Below are 17,995 nucleotides of genomic sequence, written 5' to 3'. Positions count from 1 at the left end.
TGTTCCCTCTCCCTCCCCAGCTGATCTCTCCACTCTCCCTTCCAACCTGGAGGTCTTGGTACTGGCAGTGTTGCCCTGGTGGGGGAAGGGGGGGTCTCAGAGGTCTCTGAGCAGGTGCTAGAGGAGGGGAATTGGGCCAGGAGTGAGATGTATGCTTTGCTTTTACAGCAAGAGGAGCAGCGTGAGTGTGAAGGATCTAGGCCAGGCTGAGAACAAAGATGTTTTGGTGAAGTCTTGGGGCTCTGCTGAACTGGGTCTGGAAGTCTGCTCTACCCAAACCTTGAGCTGGTGGGACTTCGGGGATAGGAGGAGATCAGAGCTGAGTCAGGTAGGGTGATACCTTGTGGGAAAACACAATAGCACAGAGGAGACCGGGAATCCAGCAGCATCAGGAATCAGGGCCAGAGGCAGTCAGGAGAGATGTGAGTGTCCCGAGAATATCTAGAGAGATGTGAGGGACATTGGATTGCCTATATTATACATGGAACAGATTTTCGAGGCAACTTTAATAACATAAAAGGACACATTGATACCAGCACATTCAAGGGCTTGGGGGGCCCCAGGTTGAACTAAGAGTGTCCCAAGCTGTAGATTCCCATCTAGCTGTTGATACTTTCCTCCCTGGCACCACCTTCTGCCCATCACCCTCGCCCCCTCGGGGACTGCCCAACCCTACCCTTTTCCACCAAAGGCAGCCTCAGGCTGCAGGGCCCACCCTCCAGGGGTCAGGCAGACAATGGGCGTGGGCGTGCAGTTTTGACCAGCCCATCTAGGCCCACACAACTCCTTTGGTCTCATGCACAATGGACATAGGTGAATTTTAGCAAGTCATACCCAGACAGCAAGACATCCTAGGTAGGGTTTGCTACACTCTAAATACAAAACACCACAAACTGCTGGCTGCTTCGCACTTTGCTTCGCCAGCCTACACAATACTAGACAGATGATCGCACAACCCTTAAGGTGGTCACCACCAGCCCAAACACTCCTGTACTTGGCTTACTTTTCTGTCTGGCATCTAGGGAAAGCGTCTTGCAAATCAGTCCTCTTGGAGGTAACATTGCTGAAGACCCAGAGGTGACATTTTAAAGCAGGTGTGCTCTGAAGTAGCTTTGACTATGTAACAACAAAAACAGAAAAAACCTCAAAAAAGGTACGTTCAGCTTCCTGTAGTTCCTAAAGACCAGTACTCTAAAATTGCACAAGAATCACCTTGATAGCTGTTTAAAAAAACAGATACCAAATCTTCATCCTCAGAGATTCTGATTCTTTATGTCTTGGGTGAGTCCTAATGTCTGTGTTACTAGGAAGCTTCGCAGATGATTCTGATATCCAGCTGGGACAGAACCCACTGATTTAACCCATGTTGGGAAGATAAAGACCTGCCATTGAGTCTGTTGCTACCCAAAGACCAGTTCCAAGTGGACAAGGATCTCTGAAAACAAGTTGCCTGGGTAGGGAAGGGTTGTCTACCCATTCAAACAACATTCAGGTTTGTCGTGATGTAACAACTAAAGTTAAAGTTTCAGTGAAGCGGTTTCTTTTATGGATAGCAATTTAACAGTCCGCCTGTTTGTGACATAACCATTTAACTTCCTGTAGGATTTTTGATAGAAGAAAAGTTTACCTGCCCACCTCAACCCTGGCCATTTAGGCATTTGATTTGCAGTTATATTACCTCATTAACCTGAATTAGTAAAATTAATAGCAAAGCCAGTGGTGCAGGATGATTTGTTTATGTTCATTCTTGCCAGAACAGGTAGTAGGTATTTGAAGACCTAAGATTTAGGTCAAATTCCTCATTAAAGTATAAGAGGAGTGATAAAGTGTATATTCTGTGTTTCACCTAAAACCACTAGGCCGCTTCAGCATTGCATGGGTTGTTGCCACGCTCAGATAAGGTTACCTGTCCCCGCTGTGCTGTTCGACCCAGTTTAATTAACACCTACCCTTCAGTCCCCAACATCCCTCTAAACTGGCTACTTTTTGCCGGGATAGACTTTTACACCTGTCTCAGCAATTCCGGGAGATATGCTTTGAAGTGCCTTTTCAAACCCCCCTGTTAATGATCTGGTAATTATTGTGGTGACTTTTCAATGAGGTGTGAAGTGCTTAGTGAGCTGTCAGCCAAGAGAATCCAACAGTACCAGGGAGGAGGAACACAGCAGAGAAAGAAGAAAAAGCCTGAGCCTGGGTCTGCCTCCCAAGTCACAGGGCAGCCCCATTGGCTGGAGAAGGGGCTGGCACAGACACCGAGAGCTTCTTGGCAGATGAGACCTCTCTGAAGTCCTCAGACCAGTCTGACCATAGAATCTGGGGAAACTACACAAATGACCCCCAAATTCCCACCAATACCAGAGTAGGCAATGCCAAGTCCCACAAGACTCCAGGGAGGAGCCACACTCCTGCGCACAGACTGCAGTATTGTCCTCGGTCCCCTGCCTTCACCTTCCCAATCCACAACCATTTTGGATGGTCTGCGCTGCCATCCACAGAGAAGCCTGAGCAAGAGCCATTGATGCTTTCCTTCCGGCACTCTAGCCTTCAGATCTACCACCCAGCCATCTGGGGCCAGATGAGTTCATCTGTGGCCGGCACTCTCAACACCTGGAAGCCAGGTATGCAGCCCAGCTCCACACCTGTGCTCCTCCAACATCCTGCTTCCGCTTATGGAGGTAAAGGGGCATCATAGGGACTGGGCACAGGGAACTGGGTCTCTAACAGTCTGACTACCCCTCATAACAAAGGAGGCTGCAAAACATAACAAGATGTTGTAACTGGCCCAAGTTTTCACAACATCTGAGCTGGTCCTCCCTTCCCTGCCCCCTAAAAATGGTAATCCTAATGGAGAAGTGAAATGCTGGACCTCAGGACCCATTTGGCCTGGAGTTTTATGGAGCAGAGGGCATCATCTTGAGCAAGCCCCTCATTTTACCAATGAGACACCCCTGGGAAGGTGATATGACATGCTCCAGATCAAAGCCTCACCAACACCCATGATAGGGCTAGAACCAGGTCCCCTGAGGCTCTTCCTCCACCCTTGGCTTTCCCATCAGTGCCCACCATGAGTCCAAGGTGTCTTCATATTTGCACATGCTGGCTTGGCCTGGTCTCTCCAACAGATCAAGGGCCTTGGGTGCAGGGACCGCTAGGCCAGCTGTGCTCTTGGCCAAATCTGACATGCCCCTGCACTATGGAAACTGACAGCTGCCATTGTGCCGACTGGTCTACCTCTCCGAACTGGCTTCTGGGACCTTAGGCCCCACCCCCTACAGGCCTAAACTTGCTCCCCCCACTGGCCTCTTCTCTGGCTTGGAGACCATGTGTATAGCCCTGGTTGATTGGCTAGGGACACTAATCTGGCTCTCTTTAGGTAAGCAAACCCAGCAGACAAGTGGTCTGAAATCCTCCTCTCTGTTCATCTGGACAAACTGGGAAACAGACACCCCATGCATGAGCATTTATAGGTAACTTTTTCACCCTCCAATAATGATAGTTATATGTGATAAGAGGGAGAAAACATTATTCACCAAAATTCCTCTTTGTGAGAGTCTTCTCTTCATGTTCAGAAGAAATATTCCATGCCAGTGGTTCTCAAAGTGTAGTCCCCAGACCAGCAACATCAGCATCACCTGAGAATCATCAGGAACCTTGTTAGAGATGCAGATTCTCAGGCTCCACCTGGACCTGCTGAATGAGAAACGCTAGTTGAACCTAGCCTCTGTGCTGTCATGAGCCCTCCAGGGGATTCAGGTGCAGTTAAGGTCTGAGAAGCACTGCTGGAAGCCATTTGCAGTGGAGGTGGAGGAACCTCAAAGGACAAGCTCCAGTGGCAATAACCAGGGCTCAACGGCCTTGGAAGGAGGAAGGGTCTCATTACCTGGATGGCTCTGGTCGGGGCAGTCTTAGGATAAATTGGGAGGTAAGAGTGGGAGAGAATTGAATTGCTCTTCATGACCAGTGGACAGGATTTTGAGATTCCTTAAGAAAATCAAGAGGGGAGGAGAGTGAAGACAGTAAGGCTGGGTGCTGCATGGAGGAGAGAGTGAGACCCCACAGCAGGGCTACTGCAGGGCACTTGGACAACCAGAGAGTATATTGAGGGATTTTCAGTGGAATTGCATGCTCCAGGCCATGTGACCTCTCTGTCCAAACTACAGAAAGCATTAGTGATTCTACTTAGTGGTTCTGTGCTCCTCATGGACACCCATGAGAAGGACTAAATTCTGCATGGTGGTTTCAACACCATGCTAAGCAGAAAAGTTTGTAAATACAATTGTAATGGCTGCATACTTGTATTTCATAATGTAAACATGCCTACATTTACTTAACTATCCCTTTATTTCTGGACATTTGGTTTGTTTCAGTTTTCCACTAACATGAACGACACATGATTTAAAAAAAAACCTCGAAGCTAAAAAACTTTTTTTATTCATGAGTATGACCTTGGAACACAGATTCACAAAAGTTGAGGGATTTGGTTCAAATGCTACATACTATAGAAAACAAAAATTTCACCTGACATTGAGCAGGGAAGGGAGTATTACCCAAAGCATTTATGAATATGACTGAGGAGAGAAAAAAGTTTCTTTCTTGCTTTTAGAGAATTACAGGGGTTCAAAGAGTAGAGCTGGCAACCTTGGGGGGGGTGGTAAGGAGAGGGAGTAGGGGGCTTCCCAGTCAAGATTAAAGCAGTATTAGAGCCGAAGGTGCTTTGAGTGACAACCAGAGGGTTGGCACATAGTTGTTGTATGTATTTGGTTGTGGATATCAGAGACCCAACTCAATCTAGCTTAAGTGAAACTGTTATTTTAAGTACACAATTTGGTCAGAACAGAGGTGGTGCAGCCTTCATGGCCAGCTGTATCTATGGTCTCAAAAGACCATATCAGGCCTTTCTGCATCTCTCAGCTCCTGCTGTTGGCCTTATTGCTTCCTACTGCAGTCTTTCTGTGTGCAGGGAGAGGGGAAGGGGCACAGTGGGGGGTGGGGGGAGTAGGGGTAGAGCTGCAGACTGCTCCAGTCTCGCTTCATCTCAGCTTGTGATTCCAGAACAAACAGGTGCCTTTTCTCTTCCAGATTCATCTGTCAAATCCTAAGGAGGACCTCTGATTGGCTGGCTGAGTCACGTGCTTGTTCCCTGGGCAAATCACTGTGGCTATGTGGTTGAGGCACCATGATTGGCTAGGCCTGTGTCACATGTCTGTCACTGAACCAGGGGTCAGAATACTATAACTGGTAGCCCCACCAGAACCACATGGAATTAGTGAGCAGCAAGTACCCAAGAGAAAGGGATGCCCTTTCCAGAAGAAAGTGGGGAAACACAGTGCTGACAACACTACAGGTGATCACTATCTGTATTCTTTTGTACCTTGGGAGCTACTGTTGATCCATCACAACATTTTCCCCCTGACCACAGATGTAGCCCCAGAATCCTTTTTTCAATAGCTTTATTGAGTTATAATTGATATAAAAATAACTGTATATATTTAATGTGTACGATTTGATGAGTTTGGCCATATGCATACTCCCATGATACCATCACCACGATCAAGGTAATAAACGTATTCGGCACCTCCTTTTTCTTTTTCTTTTTTTGTGGTAAGAACACAACATAAAATCTACCCTCTTAAGTTTTTAAGTGCATAATACCATGTTGTTAAGTATAGGCACTATGTTGTGCAGTAGATCTCTAGAACTTGCTCATCTTGTATAAATGATGTAACCTTATAGCCATCAAACAACTCCCCTCATTTCCATCTCCCCCAACCCTTGGCAACCACCTTTCTGTTTTTTGCTTCTATCAGTTGGACTACTTTAGATACATCATATAAGTAGAATCATGTAGTATTTGTCCTTCTGTGACTCACTAATTTCACTTAGCTTAATGTCTTCCAGGTCCATCATGTTGTTGTAAATGGTAGGATTTCCTTCTTTTTTAAGACTGAGTAATATTCCATTGTATGCATATAACACATTTTCTTCATTCATTCATCTGTTGATGGACATTTGGGTTGTTTTCATATCTTGGCTATTGTGAATAATGCTGCAGTGAACATGGGAGTGTAGCTATCTCTCCAAGACCCTGATTTCAATTCTTTTGGATATATATACCCAGGAGTGGAATTGCTAGATCATATTGTAATTCTATTTTTAATTTTTTGAGGTACCTCCATACTGTTCCATAGCAGCTGCACCAGTTTACATTCCCACCAACAGTGCACAAGTGCTCCAATTCCTCAGACTCCTTCCTAACACAGCACTCAGACAACCACTTCCAGCCAACCCAAGTTAGCCTGCCCAGATAAAAGTGATTGCCATTTTGGAGCTTAAAACAAAATGCCAGATCACTGATGAGAAAGAAATTAAAATAGACCAGATTAAGGAAGGAGTAGGCCACAGGGGGTAGTTCAGAACCCTCATGGGCCCCCTTGGGAGATGTCCCCTCCTGGAACTGTAGGTCACTGAGGGTCTCTGTGGAGAGTGAGATATTTGGGTCTTTGGTGGAGTGTGACACATTGTGAGCCTCTCTTTTGCCTACAGAAATCCAAATAATGTGTTTTCTTTCTATTATGATCACTCAAAAGTGAGTCACAAGTGGGCAGCTCAGGAGATCTCTGGGCTTCCTTCATCTAGATTTCCGCAGGGGTTTGGCTTCAGAGAGGTCTGACTCCTCCTACCTGTGCACTCCATCTCTTAGTCATCAGACAGCCAAAGGGTGTGAGCCGTACTGGGTGGAGGAAGCAGGCTGGGACCTCAGGCCCAGCTCCAGGGTAGCACCAGATTCTTCTGCCGGAGAGGCTCATGACATGCATCCCCGAAGTGCAAAGGGCAGAGCAAACCCAGGCACAATTGAGATGGAGACTGCATCAAGGGGGCCAGCCTCGGTGGCAGGGAAAGAGCACAGCAGGCCCTGGGTGGTCCTGGCACACCATTTCAAGCCGGTGGTCATACTGGAGATTCTGATACTGTGTGAGGGAATGCAGGAGATTGGTTAGCAGCCCAGGTAGCAGGAAGCATGATCCAGGACTGGACCAAAGTGATGGCAGAAACAGGCAGAAGGAGGAGAGAAAGGGACGTTAGCCCCACCTTTTAACCAGGATGTGCTGTGGAGGCAGGCTCAATCCCACCAAGGAGGAGCATGAGCAAGTGGCAGGGCCCTAAATCCAGATGGCCAGAGGTAGACATCATCAGCTTCAATTTTCCACGGGTCTCCAGGGATGCAGCTAATTTATTTATTTACTTAATTTTTTAACACTTACTGAGCAGTTACTACATGCCAGATACAGTTCCAAGTGCTTTAAAAATGTTAATTCATTTAATCCTCACAACAATCCTAGAGGCAGGTGCCCAACTATCATCCCCATTTTACAGCTGAGAAAACTAAGGCTCAGAGGGGTAAGTACTGTACCCAAGGCCATACAGCTCATAGGTGGTTCAAACTCTAAGACAACTTGGTATCCTTCCAGTCCTGATCTTCACTGTCCCTCACTGGCCCAGGACCTGGGTAAGGTACTCAGAAAGTTTCCACCAGCAAATTATCCAGAAGCTTCTGAAATCTGTAACTGGAAGGCCCTTTTGGTTAGAGTCTCCTCCGCTCAGCCTAGTGATAGCCCCGATGACCCCACTTGGATCATGGGCTCCAAGTTCTTCCCTATTCTCATGGACTTCCAAGATGAGGCTGGGGTTGATTCAGCCTGGGCTCCCATCTCTACTGGGGCCTGACCCAGGTCTTCCACAGAGCTGGAAGAAGGCAAGCTTAATTGTGTCAGAAAGGAAGCTTGCCAAATGCACTGACACTCTTGGCTCGTGCAATCAATCCTCCACCCTGTAAATCAAGTTAGAAGTGCAATTCCGGCAATTATAAAGCCCATAATTTTCCTCTTCTTTCCTAAATAAATTAGAAAGGCTCTTTGCTCTCACTTTGCAATTGGACCTCATTTTAAAAATGCAGCTGTAAAAGCATTGCAAAGGGCTGTACTTAGAGAATGCCGTACCTATGCCCAGTTGGCCAAGGGCCTTGGCTCCCAGCCCTGGTTTTGCTGCCAACCAGATTGTGACCTTTGGCAAGGCCAGCATCCCTCTCTGGGCCTTAGTTTCCATATCTAGATTGGACTAGGTGGCCGCTGGGATCCCTTCCAACTCTCATTGCCACTGGATTCCAGGTTTGCTCAATTGCCAGGGATGGGTCCATGTAGACAGGAGTTTAGCTTCTTTAACCCAGGAGCTGTCCCTTTGTATTTCCCACCTACGATGACAAATCCCTGGAGGTAAAAATATACCAATTTCCACAGCAATGCCCATGTTCCAAATAAGAGTGTTTTCTGGCCACACTCACCGAATACTTACCCTGTGCGGAAACTGAACCAATTGTTCTACAATAATGATCTCATTTACTGCCCACAATAGAGCAGCTGTTCAGCCCACTTAACAGACAAGGAAACTGAGACACAGCAAGATAAAATGGTGTCTCCAATCCAAGCTTGCCGAGCTCCAAATGTCATGCCATAGTCACAACTCTTAATTCCCAAAATCTTGGGACTTCAGTAGCAAAAGAGGGAACAGCAGACCAAGAAGCAACCTCAAATGACGGGAATGCCAGGCAGGACACCTGCATGACCGAGCACCCCCAGGCAAATCAAGGATGTCCCACAAGCACATGCGAGGCCACTAGATCCAGGGCTGCCATGAGAAGGCCTGAAAAGCCTTGGTAAATGTGTCCCGGTGTTCCAGGCTCTCTCAAAATGGGCTTTTTCTTCCCCCATTTCTTCCCCACCTCTGCAACTGGAATGCCAGTTATTTCACTTGAAGGGAGTGTGGGAGCTGTTCAGAAGCAGCATGAAGTTAATTTGTATGGTGCTTGTTAGTGGCAGATGGGGAACATCAGTTGCCTCCACTTTGACGACCCAGCTCTGTCTCCCAGGTTTGCCACATCAAAATCCTCAGAATTTACAATTATAAATGCTAAATGATATTTTAATTTGTTATAAGGGGATACAAGAACCACAACTTACCATTTGCTTTGAGGGTTGCCTTTCCAAAAAAGTTACTTTAAGTAACACACAAGTTTATAGAAATGCACATTACCATACCACCAAAAAATTTTTTTATTTTAAGGAATAGATCCTGTTAAGTTCATCTCACAGACATTAACCTAGAAATAAGTGTTTAACAGCAGTCATTTCACAGGAACCAGTTTCCTGTCCCTATCACTATGGGATAGTCTATGTCCCCACTCTTTTCCCTCTCTTTAATACTCTCCAAATAATTTGTAAATACATTTAAAAAAAATCCATCAGTGTCACACCTGAAGGCTCCCAGGTATATTAGGAGCTTCAGGCTGGATGTCTGCCAAGCTGAGTAGTCCCTGCCAAATCCTAGGTTCCCATCCAGCATTAACTGAGCACCTACAGTGTACCAGGTGCCATGATGATCCTGGAGGTAGAGCGATGGACAGAGCCCAGGCCCTTCTGGAGAAGAAGTCAGTGGAGGAGACACCTGTTAGTAGGGAAACCACAGTCTGGAGCTTCATCAGTAAGGATACATCGAATCGGGAAAACATCTTAAGTATCTCAGTATTGGTGGAATTTATGAGCTGGGATCAAGTGCAGGGAATTGCTTGAAGGCTGAAGAGCTGTAGATGACCCAGCCCCCGCCCAAGGCCCAGCCATCCTGCACCTGTTTCCTCATCAGTAAAATGGGAGGATAACCTTCAGTTCACAGGAGTGTTAGTGATGACAGAGGCCATTTAGCAGGTCTGCAATTAAGAACAAGGTTATCAGACAAGGTTTGAATCTTGGTTCCATCACTTTATGATTTGTACCGTGACTTAATTTCTCTGAGTCTTAGTTTACCTTTTCTGTAAAATGGCCATAGTAATCTCTTCCTCACAGAATTACAGGGAAGATGCATCCCAAGGGCTTGGCATAGCACCTGGCATGCAGTAAATGCTGGTTAAGGAACAGCTCTCATTCGGTGAAGGGGCCAGTGCCAGGCCAAGCCCAGAAGAGGAGCTCAGTCGGCAGGCATTTCTCTCCCCTTCACACATTTTCCCACGCGCACCACACGGGCACCATTTTCCTCCTCCCACCTCTCTTAGACACTCTCCATCTCTCCAGAACAGCAGAGGCTTCTTATTTCCTCAAAAATCTGCTGAAATCTTACCAGGTGCCCAGCAGGATGCCTGAGACCCTGGACAGAAAAGAAATAAAAGCAGCGGCCCCTTCCCACAGAGCACACAGGAGATCCAAGTTCAAGCATGTAATGCACCAGACATTAGTAAGTACAAGTAACAACTTAAGCTGGCAACAGTAGCCTTTTCCCAAGGCGGCCTATGATTAATTACTAAATGAATTGTGCAGGCTGTGATTGCTGTCAGAATTCTGCAGAAGCAAATTTCCATTCTGACCACAGTGGTTGGGAAGGATAAATGTCCACACCCTAGAGATCTGGCTGAGACACTCTGGGGGATCACTAAGCTTCATGGAAGGAGAGGGCAAGAAATTGTCAGGTTCTAAATCAGCCAAACACTGGGGGCTTCTAGACCTCCACCCCAGTGCCCACTAGCAGACACCAGCTCTTCAGTTGTTCCTACAACCAGCTCTTGAATTTCCCATCTGAGGAATAGGATTTCTCAGGGAAACAGGCATGAAAAGCATCCTCTCCTCACCCTTTCCTAATCCTCCCCTCAAACATACACCCAACACAAATATCACAACCTTTACCAGTGACTTTGATATAGCTGAGCCACTGGTTTCTAACCCTTTCTTTTTTCTGTCCTATTTTTATGGTTCTTTTGTGGTTCTTACTTGTTTCTCAGTCTACAACATGGGGATAATAATATCTTAATTCCACCCACATAATAAGAGAACTAACGAATTACTGTACCTGTGGCACTCTGAAGTCGTTGGATGAAAGGAATTCAAATAACCCAGGGAGATCATTTTTTTTTTAAGTTATTACTTCATTAGGCAGTAGAAAGAAAAATTAGCTAATACAGGGGAGGGACATAGGAAATGAAGAGAATGAAATTACTGTGCATCATTACTAATTATTTCTTTGAAGTCCTCAATTTTTGTTTTCTGACAATACATTCCATATAGAAAAATTTGCTGTCCATGTTTTATAGACAAAACAGAGATTTATCAAAGCCTTCTTTTCATTTTATGAAAATTACAGGATGTGAGGAAATGGAAGGGGTCTCACCTGCCTTTCTTCCTTAAACTTGATGTAAGGAATGTCTGGGCGGCTCTGTCCATCTCCACTCCCTACGCTGCTGCCCACATCCTGCTGCTGGGTTGGTCCAGTCTGTTGAATTCACTCACTCACTCCTCGACTATGTACTGAGCCCCTACTGTGTGCCATGTACTGCTCCATTCAACAAAATAGATAAAGTCTTGCTTTGGGGAAGCAGACATTCAAATAAAGGGAGAGACATTAAACAAAGAAGAAAACCATACAGTGTGGCAGCTGATGACAGGCACCAGGAAGAAGTGGGGCAATGCATAAAGATGGTGAGTGACGGGATGGTGGGAGTGGATGCAGTCTACAGAGTGGTCAGGAAAGGCCTCTCTGGGGAGCTGACATCTCAGCAGAGATCTAGAGGAAGTGAGGGAGCAAGCGAGATGGATATCGGAAAGAACAGTGTCCCCCCTCCTCCCACAACCAGGCAAGGAGCACACCAAAAACACCACTTCCGGGTGACCACAGCCACCACAATAGCCACAGCTGCTGCAAAAGCAGCTAGATGCTATAACTACTGTGCAGATGGCCCGCCAGCCACTCAAGTGCATTGACACAAGGAGAGTCACCAGTGGAAACCAAAGAAAAGAAGAGGATGTTTCTCTCCATAAAGCCCATGCCAGAGTGACAGAAGAAGCATCTGCTCTACAGTAATAGTGGGGGACCTGAACACACCTCTCAGCATTGGACAGATCATCTAGGCAACAACTCTACAGAGTAACCATTACTCTTTCAGAAGGAGAGAAGAAATCTAGGGTTATCAGATGTGGGAGGGGAGAGCAAGAGGGGGATGGGGAGAGATTGGATAAGGGGCATAAAGAATTAGTACGATTTGTAATAATATATATGCTAATAAAATTGATTTGGTCAACATACGTCAACATTGAACCCCCAAAATATGTATAATCAATTATGATTCAATAAAGAATAAATTAATTAATTAAATTTTTTTTAAAAAGGAAAGAAAGAACAGTGTCCCAGGCAGAGGAAAGAGCACGAGCAAAGGTCTTGATTCCAGAGTTTGCTCAGTGTGCTCATGAAACAGCCAGGAAGCCAGTATGTCTGGAGCAGGGCAGGCAAAGGGAAGGGAAAGTGGTGGGAGATGGATCAGAGGGGTGGCTGGGAACCACAGCTTATGAGCATGTCTCAGCCTACAGCTTGGGCAGAGTTCTTAAGCAGTAGGCAGACTCACTCACTCAGCCAACAATTGTGTGTTGAGCACCCTATGCACCTAGCTGGCCCCAGCTTTCTTCGGAGCTGAAAGGAAGAGCATGAAGCAGTAATGGTTGAGAAAATTGATATAATTTTCTCTTTTCTTTCTTTCTTTCTTTTTTTTTTGCAAAAGTAATATTTGCATGTTTTAGAGAATATGAAAAATGCAGAAAAGAATAATGACGAAAATGCAGAAAAGTAAAGATATTGGGTAGCTGGAATTAGAATTGTTTTCTCCCCTGTTTTCCAACCTTTGTATAATACTGCATATTTGTAATATATATCTTTAAAAAGAAACTCAACTGAAAGTTTATTTTCTCAGAATAAAATAGAATTGTATCATATACTCGTTTAACTATGTACAGACTTTGGAACTCAACCCCCATGAGATGAAATGCCTCTAAGTTCTTTAAAAAGCACAATCTTTTGAGTCAAGGAAGATTGTACTGACATTCTGGTTTTGCCACTAACTGCTGTGGGCCCTCAGGTAGGATATTTACCTTCTCTGAGCTTTAGTTTTCTCTTGATAAAATAGATATCACATCAATGGGATGGTTGTGAAAATTAGAGATGATGTGTATAAAACAACTAGCATGCGGAAAGTACTAAACAAGTGGTAGTCAGAGCTGTTAACAAATAGGCAAATTTGTTCAATCAGCAAGTATTTACTGAGCCTCTACCCTGTGCTAGGCACTCTTCCCTTTGCTGGTAACAGTAGTAAACAAGAGAGAAAATAACTTACTTAATTGTTATGTTCTGTTCTCAAATTACAATTGTCTAAAAAAGACAGCAAATCGATCTAGAAAATAGGGGCTGTGTAATTATCTGAATGATAATTACACTCTGAACGAGTGCAATGTGGCAGAGTCCTTGGTACGTGCTGGAAAAGTGGGCAGAATGCAGGTTGCTGGGATGCAGGGCTACGGTGGCATAGCTTTGCAGGGAATCACTTGGCTCCCCAGACAGATCTCTGTCTTCTCCCGTGGCTTCTGCCTTCCCTGCTGCATACACAAACCCAGGGGAGTCCCAGGAAAGCTCAGCAAACCTCTGCCTCTGGCTGAAATCTCTGAGAATGTCACCTGCTGTCACAAACAATGGACTGGCTCAAAATGCACCCCTTGAAGACTAGGCCTCTCTCAGTTTTCAGTATCACCTGGGCATTCACCAGTCACATGGCTCAGGTTAAAACAATTCTGCCACATCAGACAGCAGATTCTGTTGCTATATGAAAGGCTGAAAGGAGAAGTAATTTTTAATGAAAGCATGACATTCCTCTGGTAGCACCACTTCCAAGCACAAAAGTGATAGAGGCAAAAAACAAAAGGGAGTCCTATCCCCTTGGGGAAATTAACCCTTTCTGTAGAAACCAAGGACCATTCCAGAAAGCCAGCTTGGGCTGGACTGATAGCAATTACATCACAGCAGCCACCATGTGAGCACCTCTGAGGACAGACACTGAGTTCACAGCACCCCGACAAGGCAGGTACCACCCACCCCACCTTTCAGGTGGGGAAACCAAGGACAAGTCAACTAATGAATTGCCCAGCTGGCAAGAGCTGGAGTAGGTTGGAGACCTATATTTTGAGATTGTTTTTACAAATTCCTCAGCCCAGTTTTACTCATTGTTAGAAAACAATAGACAAAAGCTTCCGGAAATGCAATCAGCCAGGACGCCTAGCAAGGTGGCTGTGTCCTTTGCAGACCGTGCAGGAAGCTTAGCTGGTTTAGAGGGAAGGCCATTCTGTTGCTGGCCGGTTTCCACTCGCTCCACCCCTTCCTTCTCAGACTCAGGAATACTTGGTGCTCATGGAGCACAACGGCTTTAAACCATAGGGTCCTCCCTCAGAGAGGGGTCAGTGAAGTTTGTTTCCAAGTGTGAGAGGCCAGATTGCAAGGAGAGCACTTTTTGATATAAATCCCATCTTGACACGTTACTCTCGGCGGTCATCCCCCCACATAGTATCCCAACGGGAATGAATCATCCCCTGACGTGGAGGGTTCTAACGTACAAATCCTTCGTAAATACGTGCTCACTCGACCTGTCGGGCAGGGGCACCGGAGGTCCCTGTGAGTGCAACTCCCCATCGGGACCCTCAGAGAGGCAGAGCTACGGGGTTCCCGTTCTCTCCAGCCACTCTCCACCCCAAACTCTGTAGAGTTCTTGGAATTTTCCTCAAGGTTCGCTTGCTGTGAGGAGAATAGCAAGCGGATTTCTTGTACTGGAGATATCAAAAACCAGCCAAACTCTCCAGATGGGAGCTTTTAAGAGACATGGTAGAAAGTCAGGAAAAGGCAGTGTGGCTCGGAGCTGTTTCTGGCCCTCGGGGTGGTCTAGAAAGGCCCCTTCCCCTCTCTCGGCCTCAGTCTCCCGTTCTGTAAAACGAGAGGGTCCAGATGACCACTAAGGCAAGACCTCGTAGGCTCCCCTCAGCAGTGACAAAGGGATGGTCTCGGAGCCCTCTGAGGACGCAGTTGTCCCGGGTCGCCTGGGGGCCGGCGCGCAGCAGACCTCCTCCGCCCTCGCGCCCAGTCTCGCGTCCCTCCCGGCCCGCCCGCGGGCCAGCCCCGGCGATCCCCCCTCTCCCCGCCGGGCGCGTGGATCCCGGCCCCGCCCCGAGTCTCAGAGGCGGGCGAGCGGAGGGCGGGGCGGGGCGGGGCGAGGCGCGCGGGAGGCGGGGCCGAGCCGGGGAATCCTGCTCCGGGCGAACGCCTGGCCCGCACAGCAGCCCGGCCGTCCGAGGGCCCCGGCGCCGGGGGCGGCGGGGAACCCCAGGCGCGGCCGGGCGTGGAGGAATCTCCGCGCGGAGCAAGCAGCCGCCGCCGCTGCCTCCGCGCCGCCCCCGCGGGCCGGCAGAATCCCGCGACCACACTCCGCCCGGCCGCCGCCGTCCCGCCGTCCGCTCGCCGGCCCATCGCCCGCACGCCATGCAGCCGCCGCCGGCCCCGCGCGCGTAGGCGCCCGCCGCAGGCCATGCTGCCTCTGCTCGCCGCGCTGCTGGCCGCCGCCTGCCCGCTGCCGCCCGCCCGCGGCGGGGCCGCGGACGCGCCGGGCCTCCTCGGGGCGCCCCCCAACGCCTCCGTGAACGCGTCGTCCGCGGGCGAGGCCGCCGCCCCGCGGCTGCTGGCCTCCGCGGCGCCCGAGCGCCCGGGCCCGGAGGAGGCGGCGGCGGCGCCGTGCAACATCAGCGTGCAGCGGCAGATGCTGAGCTCGCTGCTCGTGCGCTGGGGCCGCCCGCGGGGCTTCCAGTGCGACCTGCTGCTCTTCTCCACCAACGCGCACGGCCGCGCCTTCTTCGCCGCCGCCTTCCACCGCGTCGGGCCGCCGCTGCTCATCGAGCATCTGGGGCTGGCGGCGGGCGGCGCGCAGCAGGACCTGCGCCTCTGCGTGGGCTGCGGCTGGGTGCGCGGCCGCCGCCCCGGCCGCCTCCGACCCGCCGCCGCCGGCGCCACCGCCACCGCCGGGGCGCCCACCGCGCTGCCCGCCTACCCCGCGGCCGAGCCGGTCGGGCCGCTGTGGCTGCAGGGAGAGCCGCTGCATTTCTGCTGCCTGGACTTCAGCCTGGAGGAGCTGCAGGGCGAGCCGGGCTGGCGGCTGAACCGCAAGCCCATCGAGTCCACGCTGGTGGCCTGCTTCATGACCCTGGTCATCGTCGTGTGGAGCGTGGCCGCCCTCATCTGGCCGGTGCCCATCATCGCCGGCTTCCTGCCCAACGGCATGGAGCAGCGCCGGACCACCGCCGGCGCCACCGCGGCCGCCCCCGCCGCAGTGCCCGCGGGGACCACCGCGGCGGCCGCCGCTGCTGCCGCCGCCGCCGCCGCGGCGGCGGCTGTCACCTCGGGGTCGACGACCAAGTGACCCGCTCCCCTCCTCCTGTGCGCCCTGTGTCCGCGCCCGCGGGTGCCTTTCCCGCCCGGAGACTCGGCCAGTGTGCTTCGTGCCGTAGTTATCGTTAGTTCTTCAGGGGAGGGGGCCGCGGGAGATGCCCCCGCGTGTTTGCAAAGCGAGGTTTGTGCTGCGCTTGTGGTTCCGAAAAGCAGATGCAAGCCCTTGGGCTGAAGGGTGGGGTTCGCAGCCCCGAGGACAGAGAGGAGTCAGAGGGGGCCCTTTCCCCGCCGTCGTATCCCCTGCCCGCCTCCCTCCCGCACCCACGTGCCCTAGATTCATGGCAGAACACGACCAGATCCTGTGTATTTGTTTTATATATTTAATAACTGTTTTAAATGAAAGTTTTAGTAAAAAAAAAAATACAAAACAAAAAGATTAAATTGCTATTGCTGTAGTAAGAGGGGCTCTTTGTATCCGAATATAGTTGTATTTGAAGTTTGTTGTTTTTAAATTTATTTTAAAAGGGGGGGAGGGCACGGGTAGGATTTACCACCGAGATATTGTTACCGCTGAAAATGAACTTAATGAACCTTTTCCAAGTTGATCTCCCCAGTGACGCGGCCTGGTGGGCGTTTCTTCTTGTACGTATGTGGTTTTTTTGGCTTTTAATACAGACATTTTCCTCCAGAGATGCGTACGTAGCTTTTTCTTTATTTGATTTAGGGAAAGGGATCCAAAAATTGCAAGATGTTACCTTGAAACGTGAGGGAGGGAATCTCCAAAAAGTTGGAGAAGGTCTAATTCTGTCTCCCTTACCTGGCTGGGAGAGGTAGGAGTGGAAAGCATGTGACTTGCCCTAGTAGTGACTGTTTTACTTCTCACCACACTGGCCCCCAGCACCCACCCCCACCCCCCACCCCCGTCACAGTGGCAAATAGGGTCTTACCTGATCTATCTTTTTACTCACTGTCTCAAGTTCTGCAAAATACCCAGTCAACTGTTAAAATGCTGAAATCAGTAGTTCCTCTGAGCCAGGTGTCTTTCCTGGAAATGACTCGTTTTCATGAGTAAATTTTAGCAGATAAGCACATTTCAAATGCTCTTTTTAAAATCTGAGATATTACCTTGGCATTAATGAGATTTTTTAAAAAACAGAATAAATCGTCTTGGGAAATAAATAGTTAACGATCACAAGACTTTTTTCACTACTGGTTTCCATGTTATAGTGTCTGCTACGCGGTAGTTTCAGTTTCTTACAAATTTTCAGAAGAGTAATGGAAAAGTCCTTAAATGGATTTAATGTAAAAACGGTTTTTAAAAAATTGTTTTTAGAAAAGTTTTTAAAGCTGCTTTTCCTTGCTCCATCTCCTCCTCACTTTTGAATGGCTAATTGAGATTGTTCTATGGCTATAGTTCTGTAGACCAGCCACATCAGCACCACCTGGGAACTTGCTAGAGATGCAGAACTTGGTCCCCACCCTGGACTTATAACCAGAAACTCAGGGATAGGGCCCAGGGATCTGTTTTTTTAACAAGCCCTCCAAGGGATTCTGATGCATCTCGAGCTTGAAAAGTGCTGTGTGCTAGTAGAAGGGAACCTTTAAATATATGTTACCTCCTTTGATCTTGAAGTGTCTCTGTTATATCAAAGAAATGGGATACTTCCACTACCCCACCCCTCATCCCTCACCCCCAGGAATATGTCTGAAAGAGGCT

The 17,995-nt window shown here is 48.6% G+C and overlaps 1 protein-coding gene across 1 annotated transcript; it reads left to right on the top strand.

The window, feature by feature from the left end:
- Positions 1 to 15,424: 15,424 nt before the first annotated feature.
- On the top strand, positions 15,425 to 16,966 carry TMEM158 (transmembrane protein 158). The gene has a single exon (XM_063115119.1). It carries the CDS (start codon positions 15,425 to 15,427, stop codon positions 16,307 to 16,309), a length of 885 nt encoding a protein of 294 aa, XP_062971189.1. The 3' UTR covers positions 16,310 to 16,966.
- The last annotated feature ends 1,029 nt before the right edge of the window (positions 16,967 to 17,995 follow it).

The sequence above is a fragment of the Cynocephalus volans genome, chromosome 11, assembly GCF_027409185.1.
Source record: "Cynocephalus volans isolate mCynVol1 chromosome 11, mCynVol1.pri, whole genome shotgun sequence".
Classification (NCBI taxonomy): domain Eukaryota; kingdom Metazoa; phylum Chordata; class Mammalia; order Dermoptera; family Cynocephalidae; genus Cynocephalus; species Cynocephalus volans.
The sequence above is the reverse complement of the archived record's forward strand: the minus strand, read 5'-3'. Positions and strand labels throughout refer to the sequence as shown.

Bases quoted from the DNA above. Each gene is read 5' to 3' on its own strand.
- TMEM158 (XM_063115119.1), top strand. From the start codon at position 15,425: ATGCTGCCTCTGCTCGCCGCGCTGCTGGCCGCCGCCTGCCCGCTGCCG.